This window comes from Scyliorhinus torazame, chromosome 14 (assembly GCF_047496885.1).
Source record: "Scyliorhinus torazame isolate Kashiwa2021f chromosome 14, sScyTor2.1, whole genome shotgun sequence".
NCBI lineage: Eukaryota > Metazoa > Chordata > Chondrichthyes > Carcharhiniformes > Scyliorhinidae > Scyliorhinus > Scyliorhinus torazame.
This window is the reverse complement of record NC_092720.1, coordinates 16,003,133-16,018,550: the sequence shown is the minus strand read 5'-3', so window position 1 is coordinate 16,018,550 and position 15,418 is coordinate 16,003,133. Positions and strand designations below refer to the sequence as shown.

General features: G+C 51.6%; 1 protein-coding gene across 2 annotated transcripts in view; it reads left to right on the top strand.

Annotated features, from left to right (window-relative positions):
* Positions 1 to 15,418, top strand: part of LOC140389538 (5-hydroxytryptamine receptor 3A-like) — a 110,843-nt gene that overhangs the window by 77,392 nt on the left and 18,033 nt on the right. For both annotated transcript variants that reach the window (XM_072473734.1, XM_072473733.1), the window contains exon 6: positions 14,778 to 14,938. In XM_072473734.1, the coding sequence (XP_072329835.1) occupies positions 14,778 to 14,938 (161 nt within the window). The remainder of the gene's footprint in view (positions 1 to 14,777; positions 14,939 to 15,418) is intronic.

Here is a 15,418-nt window from a genome sequence, read left to right as displayed (position 1 = left end):
GGACAGTGTAGAGGGAGCTTTACTCTGTATCTAACCCCATGCTGTCCCTGTCCTGGGAGTGTTTGATGGGGATAGTTTAGAGGGAGCTTTACTCTGTGTCTAACCCCGTGCTGTACCTGTCCTGGGAGTGTTTGATGGTGACAGTGTAGAGGGAACTTTACTCTGTATCTAACCCCATGCTGTACCTGTCCTGGGAGTGTTTGATGGTGACAGTGTAGAGGGAGCTTTACTCTGTATCTAACCCCATACTGTACCTGTCCTGGGAGTGTTTGGTGGGGATAGTGTAGAGGGAGCTTTACTCTGTATCTAACCCCGTGCGGTACCTGTCCTGGGAATGTTTGATGGGGGACAATGTAGAGCGAGCTTTGCTCTGTATCGAACTCCGTGCTGTCCCTGTCCTGGGAGTGTTTGATGGTGACAGTGTAGAGGGAACTTTACTCTGTATCTAACCCCATGCTGTACCAGTCCTGGGAGTGTTTGATGGTGACAGTGTAGAAGGGGTTTTACTCTGTATCTAACTCCGTGCTGTACCTGTCCTGGGAGTGTTTGATGGGGGACAATGTAGAGGGAGCTTTGCTCTGTATCTAACCCCGTGCTGTACCTGTCCTGGGAGTGTTTGATGGCGATAGTGTAGAGGGAGCTTTACTCTGTATCTAACCCCGTGCGGTACCTGTCCTGGGAGTGTTTGATGGGGTTAGTGTGGAGGGAGCTTTACTCTGTATCTAACCCCGTGCTGTACCTGTCCTGGGAGTGTTTGATGGGGATAGTGTAGAGGGAGCTTTACTCTGTATCTAACCCTGTGCTGTACCTATCCTGGGAGTATTTGATGGGGATAGTGTAGAGGGAGCTTTCCTCTGTATCTAACCCCGTTCTGTACCTGTCCTGGGAGTGTTTGCTGGTGACAGTGTAGAGGGAGCTTTACTCTGTATCTAACCCCGTGCTGTACCTGTCCTGGGTGTGTTTGATGGTGACAGTGTAGAGGGAGCTTTACTCAGTATCTAACCCCATGCTGTACCTGTCCTGGGAGAGTTTGATGGGGGCAGTGTCGAGGGAGCTTTACTCTGTATCTATCCCCGTGCTGTATCTGTCCTGGGAGTGTTTGATGGGGATAGTGTAGAGGGAGCTTTACTCTGTATCTAACCCCGTGCTGTACCTGTCCTGGGAGTGTTTGATGGGGATAGTGTAGAGGGAGCTTTGCTCTGTATCTAACCCCATGCTGTACCTGTCCTGCGAGTGTTTGATGAGGACTGTGTAGAGGGAGCTTTACTCTGTATCTAACCACATGCTGTACCTGTCCTGGGAGTGTTTGATGGGGAAAGTGTAGAGGGAGTTTTACTCTGTATCTAACCCCGTGCTGTACCTGTCCTGGGAGTGTTTGATGGGGTTAGTGTGGAGAGAGCTTTACTCTGTATCTAACCCCGTGCTGTACCTGTCCTGGGAGTGTTTGATGGGGATAGTGTAGAGGGAGCTGTACTCTGTATCTAACCCTGTGCTGTACCTATCCTGGGAGTATTTGATGGGGATAGTGTAGAGGGAGCTTTTCTCTGTATCTAACCCCGTGCTGTACCTGTCCTGGGAGTGTTTGATGGGGGCAGTGTAGAGGGAGCTTTACTCTGTATCTAACCCCGTGCTGTACCTGTCCTGGGAGTGTTTGATGAGGACAGTGTAGAGGGATCTTTACTCTGTATCTAACCCCATGCTGTACCTGTCCTGGGAGTGTTTGATGGTGACAGTGTAGAGGGAGCTTTATTCTGTATCTAACCCCGTGCGGTACCTGTCCTGGGAGTGTTTGATTGGGTTAGTGTGGAGGGAGCTTTACTCTGTATCTAACCCCGTGCTGTACCTGTCCTGGGAGTGTTTGATGGGGATAGTGTAGAGGGAGCTTTACTCTGTATCTAACCCTGTGCTGTACCTATCCTGGGAGTATTTGATGGGGATAGTGTAGAGGGAGCTTTCCTCTGTATCTAACCCCGTTCTGTACCTGTCCTGGGAGTGTTTGCTCGTGACAGTGTAGAGGGAGCTTTACTCTGTATCTAACCCCGTGCTGTACCTGTCCTGGGAGTGTTTGATGGTGTTAGTGTGGAGGGAGCTTTACTCTCTATCTAACCCCGTGCTGTACCTGTCCTGGGAGTGTTTGATGGGGATAGTGTAGAGGGAGCTTTACTCTGTATCTAACCCTGTGCTGTACCTATCCTGGGAGTATTTGATGGGGATAGTGTAGAGGGAGCTTTCCTCTGTATCTAACCCCGTGCTGTACCTGCCCTGGGAGTGTTTGATGGGCACAGTGTAGAGGGAGCTTTACTCTGTATCTAACCACGTGCTGTATCTGCCCTGGGAGTGTTTGATGAGGACAGTGTAGAGGGAGCTTTACTCTGTATCTAACCCCATGCTGTCCCTGTCCTGGGAGTGTTTGATGGGGATAGTGTAGAGGGAGCTTTACTCTGTGTCTAACCCCGTGCTGTACCTGTCCTGGGAGTGTTTGATGGTGACAGTGTAGAGGGAACTTTACTCTGTATCTAACCCCATGCTGTACCTGTCCTGGGAGAGTTTGATGGTGACAGTGTAGAGGGAGCTTTACTCTGTATCTAACCCCATACTGTACCTGTCCTGGGAGTGTTTGGTGGGGATAGTGTAGAGGGAGCTTTACTCTGTATCTAACCCCGTGCTGTACCTGTCCTGGGAGTGTTTGATGAGGACAGTGTAGAGGGAGCTTTTCTCTGTATCTAACCCCGTGCTGTACCTGTCCTGGGAGTGTTTGATGGGGACAGTGTAGAGGGAGCTTTACTCTGTATCTAACCCCGTGCTGTACCTGTCCTGGGAGTGTTTGATGAGGACAGTGTAGAGGGATCTTTACTGTGTATCTAACCCCGTGCTGTACCTGTCCTGGGAGCGTTTGATGGGGACAGTGTAGAGGGAGCTTTACTCTGTATCTAACCCCGTGCTGTACCTGTCCTGGGAGTGTTTGATGAGGACAGTGTAGAGGGATCTTTACTCTGTATCTAACCCCGTGCTGTACCTGTCCTGGGAGCGTTTGATGGGGACAGTGTAGAGGGAGCTTTACTCTGTATCTAACCCCGTGCTGTACCTGTCCTGAGAGTGTTTGATGAGGACAGTGTAGAGGGATCTTTGCTCTGTATCTAACCCCGTGCTGTACCTGTCCTGGGAGCGTTTGATGGGGACAGTGTAGAGGGAGCTTTACTCTGTATCTAACCCCGTGCTGTACCTGTCCTGGGAGTGTTTGATGAGGACAGTGTAGAGGGATCTTTACTCTGTATCTAACCCCGTGCTGTACCTGCCCTGGGAGTGTTTGATGGCGACAGTGTAGAGGAAGCTTTACTCTGTATCTAACGCCGTGCTGTACCTGTTCGGGGAGTGTTTGATGAGGACAGTGTAGAGGGATCTTTACTCTGTATCTAACCCCGTGCTGTACCTGTCCTGGGAGTGTTTGATGGTGACAGTGTAGTGGGAGTTTTACTCTGTATCTAACCCCGTGCTGTACCTGTCCTGGGGGTGTTTGATGGTGACAGTGTAGAGGGAGCTTTGCTCTGCATCTAACCCCATGCTGTACCTGCCCTGGGAGTGTTTGATGGGTCAGTGTAGAGACAGCTTTACTCTGTGACTAACCCCGTGCTGTACCTGTCCTGGGAGTGTTTGATGGGGACAGTGTAGAGGGAGCTTTACTCTGTATCCAACCCCGTGCTGTACCTGTCCTGGGAGTGTTTGATGAGGACAGTGTAGAGGGATCTTTACTCTGTATCTAACCCCATGCTGTACCTGTCCTGGGAGTGTTTGATGGTGACAGTGTAGAGGGAGCTTTATTCTGTATCTAACCCCGTGCGGTGCCTGTCCTGGGAGTGTTTGATGGGGTTAGTGTGGAGTGAGCTTTACTCTGTATCTAACCCCGTGCTGTACCTGTCCTGGGAGTGTTTGATGGGGATAGTGTAGAGGGAGCTTTACTCTGTATCTAACCCTGTGCTGTACCTATCCTGGGAGTATTTGATGGGGATAGTGTAGAGGGAGCTTTCCTCTGTATCTAACCCCGTTCTGTACCTGTCCTGGGAGTGTTTGCTCGTGACAGTGTAGAGGGAGCTTTACTCTGTATCTAACCCCGTGCTGTACCTGTCCTGGGTGTGTTTGATGGGCACAGTGTAGAGGGAGCTTTACTCTATATCTAACCACGTGCTGTATCTGTCCTGGGAGTGTTTGATGAGGACAGTGTAGAGGGAGCTTTACTCTGTATCTAACCCCATGCTGTCCCTGTCCTGGGAGTGTTTGATGGGGATAGTGTAGAGGGAGCTTTACTCTGTGTCTAACCCCGTGCTGTACCTGTCCTGGGAGTGTTTGATGGGGGCAGTGTAGAGGGAGCTTTACTCTGTATCTAACCCCGTGCTGTACCTGTCCTGGGAGTGTTTGATGGTGTTAGTGTGGAGGGAGCTTTACTCTCTATCTAACCCCGTGCTGTACCTGTCCTGGGAGTGTTTGATGGGGATAGTGTAGAGGGAGCTTTACTCTGTATCTAACCCTGTGCTGTACCTATCCTGGGAGTATTTGATGGGGATAGTGTAGAGGGAGCTTTCCTCTGTATCTAACCCCGTGCTGTACCTGTCCTGGGTGTGTTTGATGGGCACAGTGTAGAGGGAGCTTTACTCTGTATCTAACCACGTGCTGTATCTGCCCTGGGAGTGTTTGATGAGGACAGTGTAGAGGGAGCTTTACTCTGTATCTAACCCCATGCTGTCCCTGTCCTGGGAGTGTTTGATGGGGATAGTGTAGAGGGAGCTTTACTCTGTGTCTAACCCCGTGCTGTACCTGTCCTGGGAGTGTTTGATGGTGACAGTGTAGAGGGAACTTTACTCTGTATCTAACCCCATGCTGTACCTGTCCTGGGAGTGTTTGATGGTGACAGTGTAGAGGGAGCTTTACTCTGTATCTAACCCCATACTGTACCTGTCCTGGGAGTGTTTGGTGGGGAGAGTGTAGAGGGAGCTTTACTCTGTATCTAACCCCGTGCGGTACCTGTCCTGGGAATGTTTGATGGGGGACAATGTAGAGCGAGCTTTGCTCTGTATCGAACTCCGTGCTGTCCCTGTCCTGGGAGTGTTTGATGGTGACAGTGTAGAGGGAACTTTACTCTGTATCTAACCCCATGCTGTACCAGTCCTGGGAGTGTTTGATGGTGACAGTGTAGAAGGGGTTTTACTCTGTATCTAACTCCGTGCTGTACCTGTCCTGGGAGTGTTTGATGGGGGACAATGTAGAGGGAGCTTTGCTCTGTATCTAACCCCGTTCTGTACCTGTCCTGGGAGTGTTTGCTCGTGACAGTGTAGAGGGAGCTTTACTCTGTATCTAACCCCGTGCTGTACCTGTCCTGGGAGTGTTTGATGGTGTTAGTGTGGAGGGAGCTTTACTCTCTATCTAACCCCGTGCTGTACCTGTCCTGGGAGTGTTTGATGGGGATAGTGTAGAGGGAGCTTTACTCTGTATCTAACCCTGTGCTGTACCTATCCTGGGAGTATTTGATGGGGATAGTGTAGAGGGAGCTTTCCTCTGTATCTAACCCCGTGCTGTACCTGTCCTGGGAGTGTTTGATGGTGACAGTGTAGAGGGAACTTTACTCTGTATCTAACCCCATGCTGTACCTGTCCTGGGAGAGTTTGATGGTGACAGTGTAGAGGGAGCTTTACTCTGTATCTAACCCCATACTGTACCTGTCCTGGGAGTGTTTGGTGGGGATAGTGTAGAGGGAGCTTTACTCTGTATCTAACCCCGTGCTGTACCTGTCCTGGGAGTGTTTGATGAGGACAGTGTAGAGGGAGCTTTTCTCTGTATCTAACCCCGTGCTGTACCTGTCCTGGGAGTGTTTGATGGGGACAGTGTAGAGGGAGCTTTACTCTGTATCTAACCCCGTGCTGTACCTGTCCTGGGAGTGTTTGATGAGGACAGTGTAGAGGGATCTTTACTGTGTATCTAACCCCGTGCTGTACCTGTCCTGGGAGCGTTTGATGGGGACAGTGTAGAGGGAGCTTTACTCTGTATCTAACCCCGTGCTGTACCTGTCCTGGGAGTGTTTGATGAGGACAGTGTAGAGGGATCTTTACTCTGTATCTAACCCCGTGCTGTACCTGTCCTGGGAGCGTTTGATGGGGACAGTGTAGAGGGAGCTTTACTCTGTATCTAACCCCGTGCTGTACCTGTCCTGAGAGTGTTTGATGAGGACAGTGTAGAGGGATCTTTGCTCTGTATCTAACCCCGTGCTGTACCTGTCCTGGGAGCGTTTGATGGGGACAGTGTAGAGGGAGCTTTACTCTGTATCTAACCCCGTGCTGTACCTGTCCTGGGAGTGTTTGATGAGGACAGTGTAGAGGGATCTTTACTCTGTATCTAACCCCGTGCTGTACCTGCCCTGGGAGTGTTTGATGGCGACAGTGTAGAGGAAGCTTTACTCTGTATCTAACGCCGTGCTGTACCTGTTCTGGGAGTGTTTGATGAGGACAGTGTAGAGGGATCTTTACTCTGTATCTAACCCCGTGCTGTACCTGTCCTGGGAGTGTTTGATGGTGACAGTGTAGTGGGAGTTTTACTCTGTATCTAACCCCGTGCTGTACCTGTCCTGGGGGTGTTTGATGGTGACAGTGTAGAGGGAGCTTTGCTCTGCATCTAACCCCATGCTGTACCTGCCCTGGGAGTGTTTGATGGGTCAGTGTAGAGACAGCTTTACTCTGTGACTAACCCCGTGCTGTACCTGTCCTGGGAGTGTTTGATGGGGACAGTGGAGAGGGAGCTTTACTCTGTATCCAACCCCGTGCTGTACCTGTCCTGGGAGTGTTTGATGAGGACAGTGTAGAGGGATCTTTACTCTGTATCTAACCCCATGCTGTACCTGTCCTGGGAGTGTTTGATGGTGACAGTGTAGAGGGAGCTTTATTCTGTATCTAACCCCGTGCGGTGCCTGTCCTGGGAGTGTTTGATGGGGTTAGTGTGGAGTGAGCTTTACTCTGTATCTAACCCCGTGCTGTACCTGTCCTGGGAGTGTTTGATGGGGATAGTGTAGAGGGAGCTTTACTCTGTATCTAACCCTGTGCTGTACCTATCCTGGGAGTATTTGATGGGGATAGTGTAGAGGGAGCTTTCCTCTGTATCTAACCCCGTTCTGTACCTGTCCTGGGAGTGTTTGCTCGTGACAGTGTAGAGGGAGCTTTACTCTGTATCTAACCCCGTGCTGTACCTGTCCTGGGTGTGTTTGATGGGCACAGTGTAGAGGGAGCTTTACTCTATATCTAACCACGTGCTGTATCTGTCCTGGGAGTGTTTGATGAGGACAGTGTAGAGGGAGCTTTACTCTGTATCTAACCCCATGCTGTCCCTGTCCTGGGAGTGTTTGATGGGGATAGTGTAGAGGGAGCTTTACTCTGTGTCTAACCCCGTGCTGTACCTGTCCTGGGAGTGTTTGATGGGGATAGTGTAGAGGGAGCTTTACTCTGTATCTAACCCCGTGCTGTACCTGTCCTGGGAGTGTTTGATGGGGATAGTGTAGAGGGAGCTTTGCTCTGTATCTAACCCCATGCTGTACCTGTCCTGGGAGTGTTTGATGGGGATAGTGTAGAGGGAGCTTTACTCTGTATCTAACCCTGTGCTGTACCTATCCTGGGAGTATTTGATGGGGATAGTGTAGAGGGAGCTTTCCTCTGTATCTAACCCCGTGCTGTACCTGTCCTGGGTGTGTTTGATGGGCACAGTGTAGAGGGAGCTTTACTCTGTATCTAACCACGTGCTGTATCTGCCCTGGGAGTGTTTGATGAGGACAGTGTAGAGGGAGCTTTACTCTGTATCTAACCCCATGCTGTCCCTGTCCTGGGAGTGTTTGATGGGGATAGTGTAGAGGGAGCTTTACTCTGTGTCTAACCCCGTGCTGTACCTGTCCTGGGAGTGTTTGATGGTGACAGTGTAGAGGGAACTTTACTCTGTATCTAACCCCATGCTGTACCTGTCCTGGGAGTGTTTGATGGTGACAGTGTAGAGGGAGCTTTACTCTGTATCTAACCCCATACTGTACCTGTCCTGGGAGTGTTTGGTGGGGATAGTGTAGAGGGAGCTTTACTCTGTATCTAACCCCGTGCGGTACCTGTCCTGGGAATGTTTGATGGGGGACAATGTAGAGCGAGCTTTGCTCTGTATCGAACTCCGTGCTGTCCCTGTCCTGGGAGTGTTTGATGGTGACAGTGTAGAGGGAACTTTACTCTGTATCTAACCCCATGCTGTACCAGTCCTGGGAGTGTTTGATGGTGACAGTGTAGAAGGGGTTTTACTCTGTATCTAACTCCGTGCTGTACCTGTCCTGGGAGTGTTTGATGGGGGACAATGTAGAGGGAGCTTTGCTCTGTATCTAACCCCGTGCTGTACCTGTCCTGGGAGTGTTTGATGGCGATAGTGTAGAGGGAGCTTTACTCTGTATCTAACCCCGTGCGGTACCTGTCCTGGGAGTGTTTGATGGGGTTAGTGTGGAGGGAGCTTTACTCTGTATCTAACCCCGTGCTGTACCTGTCCTGGGAGTGTTTGATGGGGATAGTGTAGAGGGAGCTTTACTCTGTATCTAACCCTGTGCTGTACCTATCCTGGGAGTATTTGATGGGGATAGTGTAGAGGGAGCTTTCCTCTGTATCTAACCCCGTTCTGTACCTGTCCTGGGAGTGTTTGCTGGTGACAGTGTAGAGGGAGCTTTACTCTGTATCTAACCCCGTGCTGTACCTGTCCTGGGTGTGTTTGATGGTGACAGTGTAGAGGGAGCTTTACTCAGTATCTAACCCCATGCTGTACCTGTCCTGGGAGAGTTTGATGGGGGCAGTGTCGAGGGAGCTTTACTCTGTATCTATCCCCGTGCTGTATCTGTCCTGGGAGTGTTTGATGGGGATAGTGTAGAGGGAGCTTTACTCTGTATCTAACCCCGTGCTGTACCTGTCCTGGGAGTGTTTGATGGGGATAGTGTAGAGGGAGCTTTGCTCTGTATCTAACCCCATGCTGTACCTGTCCTGCGAGTGTTTGATGAGGACTGTGTAGAGGGAGCTTTACTCTGTATCTAACCACATGCTGTACCTGTCCTGGGAGTGTTTGATGGGGAAAGTGTAGAGGGAGTTTTACTCTGTATCTAACCCCGTGCTGTACCTGTCCTGGGAGTGTTTGATGGGGTTAGTGTGGAGAGAGCTTTACTCTGTATCTAACCCCGTGCTGTACCTGTCCTGGGAGTGTTTGATGGGGATAGTGTAGAGGGAGCTGTACTCTGTATCTAACCCTGTGCTGTACCTATCCTGGGAGTATTTGATGGGGATAGTGTAGAGGGAGCTTTTCTCTGTATCTAACCCCGTGCTGTACCTGTCCTGGGAGTGTTTGATGGGGGCAGTGTAGAGGGAGCTTTACTCTGTATCTAACCCCGTTCTGTACCTGTCCTGGGAGTGTTTGCTGGTGACAGTGTAGAGGGAGCTTTATTCTGTATCTAACCCCGTGCTGTACCTGTCCTGGGTGTGTTTGATGGGCACAGTGTAGAGGGAGATTTACTCTATATCTAACCACGTGCTGTATCTGTCCTGGGAGTGTTTGATGAGGACAGTGTAGAGGGAGCTTTACTCTGTATCTAACCCCATGCTGTCCCTGTCCTGGGAGTGTTTGATGGGGATAGTGTAGAGGGAGCTTTACTCTGTGTCTAACCCCGTGCTGTACCTGCCCTGGGAGTGTTTGATGGGGGCAGTGTAGAGGGAGCTTTACTTTGTATCTAACCCCGTGCTGTACCTGTCCTGGGAGTGTTTGATGGGGTTAGTGTGGAGGGAGCTTTGCTCTCTATCTAACCCCGTGCTGTACCTGTCCTGGGAGTGTTTGATGGGGATAGTGTAGAGGGAGCTTTACTCTGTATCTAACCCTGTGCTGTACCTATCCTGGGAGTATTTGATGGGGATAGTGTAGAGGGAGCTTTCCTCTGTATCTAACCCCGTGCTGTACCTGTCCTGGGTGTGTTTGATGGGCACAGTGTAGAGGGAGCTTTACTCTGTATCTAACCACGTGCTGTATCTGCCCTGGGAGTGTTTGATGAGGACAGTGTAGAGGGAGCTTTACTCTGTATCTAACCCCATGCTGTCCCTGTCCTGGGAGTGTTTGATGGGGATAGTGTAGAGGGAGCTTTACTCTGTGTCTAACCCCGTGCTGTACCTGTCCTGGGAGTGTTTGATGGTGACAGTGTAGAGGGAACTTTACTCTGTATCTAACCCCATGCTGTACCTGTCCTGGGAGTGTTTGATGGTGACAGTGTAGAGGGAGCTTTACTCTGTATCTAACCCCATACTGTACCTGTCCTGGGAGTGTTTGGTGGGGATAGTGTAGAGGGAGCTTTACTCTGTATCTAACCCCGTGCGGTACCTGTCCTGGGAATGTTTGATGGGGGACAATGTAGAGCGAGCTTTGCTCTGTATCGAACTCCGTGCTGTATCTGTCCTGGAAGTGTTTGATGGGGACAATGTAGAGGGAGCTTTGCTCTGTATCGAACCCTGTGCTGTACCTGTCCTGGGAGTGTTTGATGGGGTTAATGTGGAGGGAGCTTTACTCTGTATCTAACCCCGTGCGGTACCTGTCCTGGGAGTGTTTGATGGCGATAGTGTAGAGGGAGCTTTACTCTGTATCTAACCCCGTGCGGTACCTGTCCTGGGAGTGTTTGATGGGGTTAGTGTGGAGGGAGCTTTACTCTGTATCTAACCCCGTGCTGTACCTGTCCTGGGAGTGTTTGATGGGGATAGTGTAGAGGGAGCTTTACTCTGTATCTAACCCTGTGCTGTACCTATCCTGGGAGTATTTGATGGGGATAGTGTAGAGGGAGCTTTCCTCTGTATCTAACCCCGTTCTGTACCTGTCCTGGGAGTGTTTGCTGGTGACAGTGTAGAGGGAGCTTTACTCTGTATCTAACCCCGTGCTGTACCTGTCCTGGGTGTGTTTGATGGTGACAGTGTAGAGGGAGCTTTACTCAGTATCTAACCCCATGCTGTACCTGTCCTGGGAGAGTTTGATGGGGGCAGTGTCGAGGGAGCTTTACTCTGTATCTATCCCCGTGCTGTATCTGTCCTGGGAGTGTTTGATGGGGATAGTGTAGAGGGAGCTTTACTCTGTATCTAACCCCGTGCTGTACCTGTCCTGGGAGTGTTTGATGGGGATAGTGTAGAGGGAGCTTTGCTCTGTATCTAACCCCGTGCTGTACCTGTCCTGGGAGTGTTTGATGGGGTTAGTGTGGAGAGAGCTTTACTCTGTATCTAACCCCGTGCTGTACCTGTCCTGGGAGTGTTTGATGGGGATAGTGTAGAGGGAGCTGTACTCTGTATCTAACCCTGTGCTGTACCTATCCTGGGAGTATTTGATGGGGATAGTGTAGAGGGAGCTTTTCTCTGTATCTAACCCCGTGCTGTACCTGTCCTGGGAGTGTTTGATGGGGGCAGTGTAGAGGGAGCTTTACTCTGTATCTAACCCCGTTCTGTACCTGTCCTGGGAGTGTTTGCTGGTGACAGTGTAGAGGGAGCTTTATTCTGTATCTAACCCCGTGCTGTACCTGTCCTGGGTGTGTTTGATGGGCACAGTGTAGAGGGAGATTTACTCTATATCTAACCACGTGCTGTATCTGTCCTGGGAGTGTTTGATGAGGACAGTGTAGAGGGAGCTTTACTCTGTATCTAACCCCATGCTGTCCCTGTCCTGGGAGTGTTTGATGGGGATAGTGTAGAGGGAGCTTTACTCTGTGTCTAACCCCGTGCTGTACCTGCCCTGGGAGTGTTTGATGGGGGCAGTGTAGAGGGAGCTTTACTTTGTATCTAACCCCGTGCTGTACCTGTCCTGGGAGTGTTTGATGGGGTTAGTGTGGAGGGAGCTTTGCTCTCTATCTAACCCCGTGCTGTACCTGTCCTGGGAGTGTTTGATGGGGATAGTGTAGAGGGAGCTTTACTCTGTATCTAACCCTGTGCTGTACCTATCCTGGGAGTATTTGATGGGGATAGTGTAGAGGGAGCTTTCCTCTGTATCTAACCCCGTGCTGTACCTGTCCTGGGTGTGTTTGATGGGCACAGTGTAGAGGGAGCTTTACTCTGTATCTAACCACGTGCTGTATCTGCCCTGGGAGTGTTTGATGAGGACAGTGTAGAGGGAGCTTTACTCTGTATCTAACCCCATGCTGTCCCTGTCCTGGGAGTGTTTGATGGGGATAGTGTAGAGGGAGCTTTACTCTGTGTCTAACCCCGTGCTGTACCTGTCCTGGGAGTGTTTGATGGTGACAGTGTAGAGGGAACTTTACTCTGTATCTAACCCCATGCTGTACCTGTCCTGGGAGTGTTTGATGGTGACAGTGTAGAGGGAGCTTTACTCTGTATCTAACCCCATACTGTACCTGTCCTGGGAGTGTTTGGTGGGGATAGTGTAGAGGGAGCTTTACTCTGTATCTAACCCCGTGCGGTACCTGTCCTGGGAATGTTTGATGGGGGACAATGTAGAGCGAGCTTTGCTCTGTATCGAACTCCGTGCTGTATCTGTCCTGGAAGTGTTTGATGGGGACAATGTAGAGGGAGCTTTGCTCTGTATCGAACCCTGTGCTGTACCTGTCCTGGGAGTGTTTGATGGGGTTAATGTGGAGGGAGCTTTACTCTGTATCTAACCCCGTGCGGTACCTGTCCTGGGAGTGTTTGATGGGGATAGTGTAGAGGGAGCTTTACTCTGTATCTAACCCTGTGCTGTACCTGTCCTGGGAGTGTTTGATGGGGTTAATGTGGAGGGAGCTTTACTCTGTATCTAACCCCGTGCGGTACCTGTCCTGGGAATGTTTGATGGGGACAATGTAGAGCGAGCTTTACTCTGTATCTAACCCCGTGCTGTACCTGTCCTGGGAGTGTTTGATGAGGATAGTGTAGAGGGAGCTTTGCTCTGTATCTAACCCCATGCTGTACCTGTCCTGGGAGTGTTTGATGAGGACTGTGTAGAGGGAGTTTTACTCTGTGTCTAACCCCGTGCTGTACCTGTCCTGGGAGTGTTTGATGGGGACAGTGTAGAGGGAGCTTTACTCTGTATCTAACCCCGTGCTGTACCTGTCCTGGGAGTGTTTGATGGGGACAGTGTAGAGGGAGCTTTACTCTGTATCTAACCCCGTGCTGTACCTGTCCTGGGAGTGTTTGATGGGGACAGTGTAGAGGGAGCTTTACTCTGTATCTAACCCCGTGCTGTACCTGTCCTGGGAGTGTTTGATGGGGACAGTGTAGAGGGAGCTTTACTCTGTATCTAACCCCGTGCTGTACCTGTCCTGGGAGTGTTTGATGGGGACAGTGTAGAGGGAGCTTTACTCTGTATCTAACCCCGTGCTGTACCTGTCCTGGGAGTGTTTGATGGGGACAGTGTAGAGGGAGCTTTACTCTGTATCTAACCCCATGCTGTACCTGTCCTGGGAGTGTTTGATGGGGACAGTGTAGAGGGAGCTTTACTCTGTATCTAACCCCGTGCTGTACCTGTCCTGGGAGTGTTTGATGGGGACAGTGTAGAGGGAGCTTTACTCTGTATCTAACCCCGTGCTGTACCTGTCCTGGGAGTGTTTGATGGGGACAGTGTAGAGGGAGCTTTACTCTGTATCTAACCCCGTGCTGTACCTGTCCTGGGAGTGTTTGATGGGGACAGTGTAGAGGGAGCTTTACTCTGTATCTAACCCCGTGCTGTACCTGTCCTGGGAGTGTTTGATGGGGACAGTGTAGAGGGAGCTTTACTCTGTATCTAACCCCGTGCTGTACCTGTCCTGGGAGTGTTTGATGGGGACAGTGTAGAGGGAGTGTATTATTGGGCCAACCACCTGGGTGACAAGCCTAATTGACCTTCGATTACTGATGTAAATGTAGCAGGGCATGCTGCGTATTTTACCGCACGGCTACCTTCTCTATTTTGGGGGTGAGTTTGGGGATGGACGGGGTGGGTCGTTTACATGCCCCATCGCCAAAAAGACGGCCTGTGGGGCAAGATCAAGGCCGACATTTCACAAGTAATGGCCGGGACACTCCGAGCCTGAGCCGTGTCGCAGACTAGCCCGGGGGGGGGGGGGGGTACGAGAATCCCGCCACGCCGCTCTGATGCTGGATCGCGCGGTCGCCGCGGCGCCGGTTGCGGGCTATTGAAAGCGCCCCCCCCGGCGATTCACCACGCTCGACGGGCCGAGTGCCCGCTGAGTTCCGCCGAGGCCCACCGGCGTGGTTAACATACGGTCCCACCCGGTCGGATCTCGGCGTTCTGGCTGCAGGGGCTGTCCTGGTAGAGGGGGCGGGAGGGATCCGGCTCCGGGGGGTGGGTCCGCCACGGGGGCCAGGCCCACGATTGAGGGCTGCTGATCAGCTGGCGCGCGCATTCCGGGGGGGGGGGGGGGGGGGTGTATGTTCTTCCGCGCCGGGCCCCTGTAGGGTTCCGCCATGTTGCGCGGGGGCCAGCACGGAGACGGCCATCTCGCGCATGCGTGCACCCTCGCCGGCCGTGCAGGGCTGCCTTTCGGCGCCGGAGCAGCGCACAGCACTCCGGAGCTGTTCTATCCCCCGAAGAACAGGAGAATGACCGGGCCTGGAGACCCGTTGGCGCCGGCGTCGCTCGCGCAGGTTTTGACGCCGGTGTCAACACTTGGCCGCGATATCGCAGGGTCCCGGCCAATGAATTGGCGGTGGCTTTGGCACGTTCGAGGTTGGGAGCGGTGCTGTGGAAATGAAGGTTTTTCTTTCTGACAACCCAAGCCTCCTGCTTTGCAGATTACGATGCGAAACTACACCTCAAACGGACCTCGGAGGAGGTCACCTCCAAATCCAAGAAAATATTTGCAAGCAAAGGAGAGTGGGAGCTCCTCCAGATTGAGGCTTCTGAGCAGAAATTCCTGGACGACTGGGCAAGCTATCATTATGTATCATGGGAGGTAAATCTTTGTGCTGCCTCGCTCCTCCCAGTCCAGGGAGGGAGAGAGGAATCAAGGCCCCAGGTTCAGATCTCGGGCTCTGCTGGTTTCTGGAGGCATTTTCAGTTGGTGGCTGAGATTCTTCAACCAACCTCCGTACAGCTGGGCTCAGATTCATGCAGCAGAAATGAGGCTGTCTGGCCCATCATGTCTGTGCTATCCCTTTGAAATCTCTCCACTCCACCAAAACCCATTACGATTTTGAGTGCCTCTGCTACATCTCCCTCTACTTTAGGACATAGAACATACAGCGCAGAAGGAGGCCATTCGTCCCATCGAGTCTGCACCGATCCAATTAAGCCCTCACTTCCACCCTATCCCCGTAACCCAATAACCCCTCCTAACCTTTTTGGACACTAAGGGCAATTTATCATGGCCAATCCACCTAACCTGCATGTCTTTGGACTGTGGGAGGAAACCGGAGCACCCGGAGGAAACCCA